We start from the raw sequence: 10,442 nt of genomic DNA, 5'->3' as shown, positions 1-10,442 counted from the left end.
CCACACACCTACAGGTCTCACTTTGCGCTGCAGCTCGAGGATCTGTCCACAGCAGGCCCAATGCAGGCAGAGAGAGCGGCCCGAGCACAGCCCCCTCCCAGCCCTCCGGCCGCCGCTCACCTCGGTGTCATTGTTGAGGTTCCAGAGGTCCAGGCGCCCCATCCCGTCCACGCAGGCGAAGAGCGCGGGGTGCACGGGGGACCACATGACGTCGTACACGTAATCTGCATTGTCTTCAAAGGAGTAGAGCGGCTTGTTGTGCTGTAAAGCAGAGAGACCGTGAAGACTTGGTGGCGCTGCCGCCGCCTCGGGCTGTCTAGCGAGCCTAATTAAAAACTTTGCACATTCCCCGAGTGTCATAAAAGTCCCCGAGATGAAAGTGCTCCACAAGGTGACCCGGAGCTTTCATGTGCTAGAACTGTCCGGTGGCAGGCAGAAACACCACCGGGGGAGGGCTGTCCTGGGGGCTGGGGTGGCCGCGCGCGCGCGGGGAGCCGGGCGTCGGCGACATCCACACAGGTGGACCCCATGACGGCCCATTAGCTGGGAATTCTCACGGGGCTTCGCTGGCGGCTCGCAGGCTCGGAGGCCGAACGGAGCCGGCCTCTGCGGGACTCGGACCCGTGGGGACGCGCTGGAAGCCCGGCCGCCCCAAGGCCTTCGCATCGAAGGCAACGCCTGCCACCTGGCGGTGCTTATCGGTAGCTGCAACGGCTGACGCTGTTCCCGGTTCAACTCCAGGCCCAAATCCTATTTTAATAGCTCCTTTGCTATGGGTGATGGAGGGGCAGGGGGGAGACTTTAGAGGAGATTGGAGCTCTTCGGGTGGGGGGTAAGGGTAAAGCATCTGTCCTCAGACCTTGCCACCTTACATAGGGCTAGTTGACCAAACACAGATAGATTGGTGGCTCATGGTAGCTCCCACCTTCTAGAAGTGAGCCTTATTTTGTAGATCACCCAGTGTCTCCCAGACCCTCAAATTGATGTTTAAGGGGAAAATGTATTAATGCACCCCCATCGCGTACAAATGCTTCCCTTCCAGAGGGATGCAATAAATTAAAACGGCACTTTTGATTTCCAGTGAATATTGTCACATCAAAATAGCACAGAAGTCAGAAGCAAGTTTGAAAGTACACCAGAAATAAAATGTAATTGGACTTCATGAATTATTCATTCCATCTGGCTTGTCTTATTCTAATTTCTGCATAATGGCTTTACTAATCCCTGATCAATTAATGTAAAATGAAATTTAAATAATAATGAAAGCCCTGGAGACAAAAGAAATTAAATATTCTTATATCCTCGACAGAAATCTAAACAATGGGAATCCCCCCCCCCAATGTCTTCTTCATCCAGTCAGCTGTCGGTATATGCTCTTCAGCAGCCTCTACAGAAGGCTGGTATAGGACGGAGTAGTGTGCGTGTGGGGTGTGTGTATATAATTGTTCATATGTATATATGGTACAAACAATCAGATTCTTTCTATACCAAGTGCTCAAATGATTTCTCTGTAGAGAATCAGCCCCAAATAGGAGACTGGACTCCCAAAGTGTACTGTTTGCGAATACAAAATGCACACTATCACATGTGCTGAAATCAAAGCCCAAGACATCAGTATGGAGACAGTAAACCTCCCAGGAGCTCAAGTTCCTGTGCAAACATGAAGGTTGTGACTAGGAGCGATCTCTCGTTCCATGAGTTGCAGAGCCCTCACATTCAAAAGCCACTGCTTAGAAGGGGGAATCAATACAACACATTGAGAGCAACCTAGAAGATTTTAGATGGGACGCGCCCTGTGCTTGTGTGTAAGACATACCTTCTTTTAAACTTAAAAACAAGTCTGAAGGTGGAAAGAGTATATGTATAGCATTAGGAAATAAAAAATGATAATTCAGCGGATGTTCACCTTCTACTTTTGGGATTTATTTATTTTTATTGTTTCATGCTGACCTATTTATTACATAGTATGTTTGCACTGTGTTTGGAAAGAAAACAGTCTGACCATTGGCTACTTGTGGAGTTTCTCTCTTCCCACTACTTGGACTAAGGGGCTCCAGTGACCATCGCCAGCACATCCGAAGGCCCCACGACACCTGACAGTAAGGTGATTATATGTCTATTTATTTCTCTCTATGATACAGCATGGAATAGCTGCTTCATCTCCGACTACATGTGAGTATTAAATTCTAACTCTTAGCAGATGATCATTCCCACCCTGATTCCTGATCTAATAGCTCTCTGGCCCATGTTTGTAAAACACTATGAAGAACACATTATATTCTTAAATCCAAGAATGTTAAGGATTTATGCACTCATGCTTTACAAAGTCACTTCTCTGGACCCTCTCTCATGCTAACTGAGCTGAGAGTGCCTCAGAGAACACAGGAACACACACACACACACACACACACACACACACACACACACACACACACGCAGACATAAAATAAACACCACACACCTACAGGTCTCACTTTGATCAAGTCAAAGAGCATCCAGCTTTAGAAAGCTGTTCTTCTAAGGAGCTGATATTACTTAACCAAGTCTAGTATGTATGTATCGAGGGATAAATGATCCTGCTAATCTCTAATGCTGATTCCTTCTTTCTTTAGTTGTTTCTTCTCAGGAGTCACAGTCAATGCTGTACTATATCCTGGAGACTTTTTTAAAAGGCTGCCAAAAGCCACTTTTCTCATATTTACTTGCATCATATTGAAAAACTATTGTTCGATTGGTATCATTGCTAGCCTTTCCCCAACTCTGACTACCCTGACCTTCAAGCATTAGTTTTCCATTCTAAAAGGCACTGAGCAACTACGTAATGCTGAACCACAGGATGCGTGCGCCCACTGGCCCACCTGGGCTCCTTCAGGGGAAGGGAGGAGGGCGTATATTTTCACCGGCTTTGTTTCAGCCTCTGCGATCAATTGACAGGCTGAGGAAAGTCTCAGGACTGAATCAGGATGGAATCTATGATCTGGGCCCCAAGTGAGAGGCAGTGGGACCGGCCACAGCGCCCAAGAGCAGCGCAGACATTCCGGGTCTGCTGCTGTCCCTCTTAATAGGGGTGAACGGTGCTGTTTTAAGTATTAATTGCATTTTTGCCCCAATAAGGAGCTTTGTATTGGGAGCTCAAAGGGTAATTCGAAGACTATATTAAAACATTTGTTTCAAGTGCTTACTATAAAAGTTTAATGACAAACGCACGCGTCACGAAATGTTAACGTTTCCATTAAAGAATCGAATTTGTGAAGCATCTGTGTCACGCTCCACAGAGTTGCGTGGGATGACCGCTGACGCTAGGTAATATAAAGGGTCTGCTCAGAAAAGGGGAGGTTGGACCTGGTCATATATTTACATACATTAAAGCTGCCCTGTTTCCTCTGCAAAACACTTGAAGGTATCGAACACCCCAAATCCCGTCCCATGTTACTGTCAAGAGCATTTTTCAAAATGAGCGGACGTGACTGGACAAAGACCCCTTCACCTCCGTGTTGCCTTTCTATCGCCCCGTTTACCCCAGTGAGCTGGGGAGGCACAGGGGGAAGGAGAACTGCACATTAGGCAGCCGCCGCACGTGTGGCACATGCCAATGAAATAAAGCCACGACCCCTGCTGTCTTAGACTTGCTTCCAGGGCCGTGCGAATCATGCTGAAATATCCAGACACAGGCCAGCTTGATTCGAATGCCCCATTCTCAAACAGACGCAGAGGGCAGGGAAGGGTAAATTGTTGGGTGTTTGCTGCGTGCCTGACTCTGTATACACACTGTCTAATTTAATCTGCATAAAATCCTGTAAGGTAGATGGTATTTACAGAAAAGAAAATTATAGCTCGGGGAGGGTAGTAACTTTCCCAAGGCCACAAGAGTTGTAAGTGGTGGAGTTGAATTGGGAGCGCTGACTTTTCTAACTGTGAGGCACACCCTCCACTCACTAGCCTTTTTGATCCGGTTATGAAACACAGCCATGGTCTTTAATCTGTAGAGATACAACAGTAGATCTCTAGCTCTATTTTTTGGGTAACTGTCTTGTGCAATTCAAACAGTATTTCCTAAACATACAATATGCACCCAGTGGAAACAGTCAGAAAAATAGTTCACTTCTTTTCCCAAAGACTGGAAGGCACACACATTTCTAGGCATCTTCAATGCCTTATGACACAAACAGGGAGTCCCTGGATGGTGCACACTGGTAAGTCCTCAGCTGCTAAGTGAAAGGTTAGCTATTGGAGTCCAACCGGAGGTGCCTCAGAAGAAAGGCCTGGCCATCGACTCCCCCCAAACCCACCAATGAAACCCTAGGGAGCCCAGGTCTTCTCTGGTTGATAAGGGGGCAAGGTGAATTGGAACTGATTGTTCAACTGGCTTTTGGACACGGATATGCTTTTTTTTTTTCTCCTGAAAATGAAGCAAATGGATGGGAATGGCCACTAGCCAACGGATTCGGACAGCAGACCGTGTGTGCACAGTGGATGAAACCAGGCTTCAAGGCAAAGCTGCTGGTCCCAGACGAGGGAACATTTGTGTGAGGAGCTACCTTTATGAGAAACAAAGCCAAACTCACCAGGCAGCCCCATAGTGGTCCTTTTAGGACCGAGTAGAACTGCCGCTGTGAGCCTCCCAGATTGTCCCTCTTTACAGGTGTCTATCAATCTGCCTTCTCTCTCCCGAGGAGTGGATGATGGTTTTGAACTGCTTACCTTGTAGTGAGCAGCCTAACCCATAACCACACCACACCACCAGATGGAGAGAGCCAATCATGCACCAGAGAAGCAATGTGAGAAAGCAGAAACCCACAGACTCCGGGCAATTCAGCAGACCACCCTTCGCTCTTGTAGCCTCACTTCTGAAGATGGGAAGCCTCCTGTTAGTTTGGGAGCCTATGGCTGAGTGCTCACGTGTATACTTTGTTACCTGCTATAATGATTGAATAAAGTATGTGAAAGCTTGCTCTAGGGAGTACTATCCAGAGGCAAGTATTATACTTATGGTCATCTTCCTTGATGCTCCATGGAATATAGATTACAAGTCATTTTCCCTGTACTTTGTATTTTAGTAACACACACACACATGCACACACACACACACACGGTGGCTTTTAATATAAAAAAAAGAAAGAAAAATATAAAAGTAATAATTGATCTTCTATTTGATTTACTGTAGCGATGCCCAATATTAAATTTACATAAGAAAGGCAGGTAGTGAAATCTGTTTAAAAGGGAAACACAGCATTGACATTTTACAACAAAGACTTGCTCTCTCTGTTTTTGAGCTTTGATTTACTTCTGAAAATGAATAGGGCTGCATAGTTTTGAAATCACTTAAATAGAAAATGATTTCACCAGGAAGTGAGTTCCCATTTTCTGATGTCAGCTATGTACGAGAGGCACATCCAAAACGTGTAATGTTTGTGTTGTGTCCTCGATATTATTTATTTTCCTGTCATCAGGCATCCAGAAGGACTTGTGCTGTGAAGGCTGCTGAACAGGAGGGTTTGTGGTACAAAGCCTCCTCACACCTCAACACGCGGCGGCTGTTGAGCTTGCGTTTGTCTTGAGATGATTACAGACTCAGTAGAGAGGTTTGCTCAAACCATGAAGATTTCTTTTGGAGTGGAGTTGGGGCCCGGCAGAATATAACGTGGGTAAAGGGGAGGAGGGAATAAATAATAGAATTGAACAATCTTAAATTCTGAAACAATAGAAAAGCAATTGGAACCCTACATGGAAAACAAAATCCTTTGGGGGTGGTGTGGGGTCAGGGGGTGGGTGACGACTAAAAGACTAAGCAGCGAGTAGGAAGAAAACCTCCTATAAAAAACTGTCATGTGTGTTCCTGGGACGTAATTGCAAACAAAACAAAATATCCACCCAGCTCTTCCAGGAAATATTAAAATGGGAGGCCACACGATCACTTTAAAAAAACCACCAAAGGACCCCAAACCTTTGGGTTCATACAAAAATGGATGTTTTCATCATAAAAAGAGAGCTCTTCGGCAAACCAATTAACCCAAACTCAAAAGAAAGCAAACAAACAAACAATAAAAATCCCAATAAAAAACCCCGTCTTGCTCCTAAAGAGGCCTCGTGCATTTGTTACTCATCACTGGAAAACTTTATGTGCACCTGAACACGAGAACTTGCTAGAACACACACGCTGCTGCTTTTATCTTCATTGCTGTGGCTCATACACTCAGCGACCAGATCTCCAAGGAGACCTTCTCTCGTTTCCATCGTGGCCCCAAATCCCGAAGCAGACCTGCCGGAGTGAGCGAATTCTGAGTGGGGTCTTTCCGTCGCTATGTGCACTAGCCAAAAGGATGGAAGCACGTTCCTCGGAAGTCTAGAAGGCATTGGGAATCCAGGAATCCAGCACTGGCCTCTCCGTACATGCGGAGGTTTTGCTAACTAAGTAGGGAAGCCACATGAAAGGTGGGCTTTGCTGCACTGCCTTCCTCGACAGCTTATTTGCATGGAAGAATCCTCCTGATCCAGGAGGCGCCACCGAGAGGCGACTGATCCGTCTAAAGGCAGGCACACATACCCACAGGTTCTGACTCGCGTTTGGAGGTTTAAAGGCCTGGGAAGAACCACAAGCTTTGCTTAATTCATAAAAAGAAGGACTTCCCACATTGGCACGAGTTCTAGGACTATCAGCTCCACCTAAAGGCTGCCCTTGATGAAAGAGGGCTGTTTCAACAGCACAGTCGTGTGTGGAAGCATTGTGAGAAAACGAGGTGCGAGGGAGGATGGTCTTTGGAATTGTCTTTTGCGTTCATCTCAGCTGCCCTGGCTGTCTTGGCAAGTTCTCCAGGCTTGGGTGTTGGAGCTGTGGCAGGGAAGCGAGGTTTGGGTTCCCCAAACCAGGGCCAGAGGAGTTGGCTCCTTAGTAGAAAGGAGGTAGCTATTCTCTGGCCTGAAAATCCCTTTCTGGACAAATCTTCTCTCTCGGAAAGGTCATGTGGTTGGTGCAGGAAGCACAAAATTTTCAAAAGAGCTACCCACCCTCTCTTTCCGTTTCTACAGTCCAAGCTTGATGCCTGCTACTGGTCAACAGGTTCCTAGTCAACGTCACATTAGTTGGGAAAGACACATTCAAGATACTTAGCTATAGAGAGAGATAAAATGGCTAGGTTGCATGGCAGACTGTATTAAAAGACTGGGGGAGAAAGGGAGATGGATATTGGTGTTAAGGATTAAGGGATTAACAGGGAGGATAATGAGCTGGGCCTTGAAGCAGCTAGTAGTTGCCTCAAGTCCCTTAAAGAGTTAGAGGAATGAACATGAAAAGTGGTGTTTACAGGCTTACGCTTTCTTTGTTGAGTTATTATTTATTCAATGTCTATCTTTGCAACTGCATTTGATTAGTAGCTAGGTGAAAGGGCAAAGGATTCCCTCTCTGGTTCTTAAGCAGCCAACCTAAGCAGTCACTCCAGCACTATATCCCATTGCCTCCGAGTCGATTTTGACTCATAATGGCAGGACATAGGGTTTCGGAAACTGTCAGTCTTCACAGGGGCAGACAGCCTCCTCTCTCTCCTGAGGAGCAGCTGGTGGATTTGAACCACTGACCTCGCAGTTAGCAGCCAAACGCCTAATCCTCGGTGCCATCAGGTTTCCTCAGCACTCTATCACCATATTACAGATTGTCCCACCAATATAAACAAATTAAATCTATTCACAGATAAAAACATGTGGGTATAATACATATAAACGTAATTCTTTTTTCCTTTTCTTTTCCAAACCTTTTTCTTTTGAATTGGGTGACAGTTTTGGAGGTGAATCCCCTCCAGGGAACATCACTTGTCCCACCTCCTCCCTGGAGGCGGCTCCCCTTCTCCCCGGTGCCCTGGGGTTCATGCTACTCATTTGGTCTTAAATGGTTGGTTATTGCATGGTGTGCATGCCTCAGTAGTGCTTTAAGTCCCTACACAGATTTGTCTACAGGCGTCCTGGTGGGGTAATGGGTTGCCCATTGAGTTGCTAACTGCAAGGTCAGCAGTTTGAAACCCCCAGTCACTCAGCGCGAGAAAAAAGAGGCGTCCTATTCCAAAGGTCCCAGAACCCTTCAGGGGCAGTTCTAGTCTGTGCTGTTCGGTGGCTATGAGTTCGAATCAACTTGATAGCAGTGAGGGTGGAGTTTTTGGAGGTGTGTCTGTTGTTTGACTGAAAACTGAGCCAGAGAGGTGAGTTCCTTTCCAGAGCTGAAAGGGTGACTCAGGGTCATGGTCTTGGGGGTTCCACCAGCCTTCCTCTGACCAGTAAGTCTGGTCCCTGATGATTTTGAGATTTTTTCCCAAAATTGTCTCCCACTCTATCCAGGAACTTCTAAATCCCTTTCTGAACAGTTGATAGTGGTGACTGAATTGTGTAGTTCTTCTGGCCTCAGGGTCATGGAAATGGTGCTTGCATATATGCATATATATATATACACAGAAATTTAAAATATATATATAATATATATAGAAATACAGAACATTAAAATATATACTTCTTACATTAATGATTAATTTTCAAAGAAAGTTTTAAAAGACCACATTACACACCCAGGCCTGTGGATTATGTTTGATTCCTTTTTCACACTTCATATCCACATTTCCATGTTCACATTGGCCAGTTGCTAAAATTAATTTAACAGTATCGGTCTAAGTGTGTTTAGTAAATATTATATGCTCATTTCTTTCCAAAAAAATAATATACTTAAATACCCAGACTTGTTGTCAAAACAGGCTTAAAATCTAAACACAATAAACTTATAGAAATACAGAAAATTAAAATATATACTTCTTACATTAATGATTGATGGACACACTTTCAAAGGGTCAAGATGACGTTAAGACTCTTATATTATAACCCAAATCAGTATGATCAATACTTCCATTTGTTATCATAGTCAAGAGAACTGGTCAATAGAATCCAAAAGAACAAAAATTCAAAACATGGTGTTCCTCTGAAACACAGAGTACTTACTCAGATATGCTCCCTGCCATGCAAATGATTTGCTAACTTTATTCTGTTTCCCCAAAGCCACACTGAAATGAATTTGGATTAAAGGTAAATACTGGTTCATCAGGAGTGAGGTGATTCAGGGCAGTGGACATGAGGAAATAGCCTGGGATCAATTATGAGCTCTGGACAGGCTGCAAGGGTAGAGGTCACCCAAGGCTGGCCAAGAGAAACCCATACTGATTTGGTCAGAAAACACTACTTGTGAGGTTAATGTGAGTTTTAATTTATCTACCCACATCAGACACGCAGTTCAGGGAGGTAAGGAGCCTGGTGGTCCTGTAGGTTAGGTACTGAACCTCAAGGTTCGTGGTTCAAACTAACCAGCTGTGCCAAAGGAGAATGATGAGGTTGTCCATCCCCCTAAAGACACATAGTCTCAGAAAATGGTACTGTACCACTGTGAGCTGGGTTTGCCTCTGTGGCTGAAGATGTTTTTGTTTCTGTTTAGGGCAGGGGGGTGGGGAGCTCTTTGGGTCGTGTGAATAATGTCGATAGTCAGGTCTGTTGCCCTCATTCCCTTTCTCTTCACACAGTCTTGCTTACATGACAACTTATAAGCTACGTCATTGAGAAGAAAAGACAAGCACCCCCATCCTGGTGAAAAGAGCGAAAGAAAGAATTCCCCAAGCCCTGGCTGTAGGCACACTGGTGAAGTCCAGTCAGCTGGGTAAATTTTTAGTCTTATAAGTATTTGTACTTTTATGAACTATTCACACCACGCCCGCTATCATCCGCCTGTCTGTGACAGCCCGAAGTATTTATGGGTTGGGTGGGGACGTGTGGGAGAGAGGGGTTGGGGGTGGGACTGGAGGTGAAGGGACAGGAAGTATGGATACAGGCCAAGTCTACAGGTATCTTTATGATTACATTCTTGTGGTTTCTTTCAAAGGCAAAAGTATTCTCCCTGGGTGAGCTTATTATTAAAGGGGGTGGGGAGGAAGAAAGAAACGAACTTGGTAACTGGCACAAGGCATTTTATTGAAAGCCAGTTTTAATGTTCGCTACCTTACACGTGGGAGCAGGGGAAGAGGGAGCGAAGATGAGGATAAGGGAAGGAAAAAAGTCAGACACCACCTGAAGGGCATGTTTATCAGAACGGCAGCCAGCAGGGCTTTGGGCCTGTAGGGGAAAAAGCACTGGGTTATCCGGTAAGTGTTCCTGGCAGTAAACTATTGATTCTGTTAATCTCCTGGCCTGTTTTAAGTATTATGCTTAGATACTGTAAATACCTAAGACTTTAACTTTTGACTCTTATTGTACTTTTTTTGATATTTAAAACCAGCAGAAGTAGACGTGCTCCATGTCCTCGATTAGAATGACATCATTTCGGGAGATTTTTTTTTTCTTCCAAGTTCAGGGTAAACTATTGACTTATTTCAAAGTTTGTTACATTGACAAAGTACATATTTCAGGACAAGAAGCCGTAATAGCCC

At 45.1% G+C, this 10,442-nt stretch overlaps 1 protein-coding gene across 6 annotated transcripts in view; it reads right to left on the bottom strand.

The window, feature by feature from the left end:
- Nucleotides 1–10,442, bottom strand: part of DYNC1I1 (dynein cytoplasmic 1 intermediate chain 1) — a 321,188-nt gene that overhangs the window by 24,681 nt on the left and 286,065 nt on the right. For all 6 annotated transcript variants that reach the window (XM_004702674.2, XM_004702676.2, XM_004702675.4 and 3 more), the window contains one exon: nt 121–261. In XM_004702674.2, coding sequence (XP_004702731.1) covers nt 121–261 — 141 coding nt within the window. The remainder of the gene's footprint in view (nt 1–120; nt 262–10,442) is intronic.

Source organism: Echinops telfairi, unplaced genomic scaffold (genome assembly GCF_000313985.2).
Source record: "Echinops telfairi isolate 266 unplaced genomic scaffold, ASM31398v2 ScPeMD7_23;HRSCAF=83, whole genome shotgun sequence".
Taxonomy (NCBI): Eukaryota; Metazoa; Chordata; class Mammalia; order Afrosoricida; family Tenrecidae; genus Echinops; species Echinops telfairi.
This window is presented reverse-complemented; position numbering and strand designations above follow the sequence as displayed.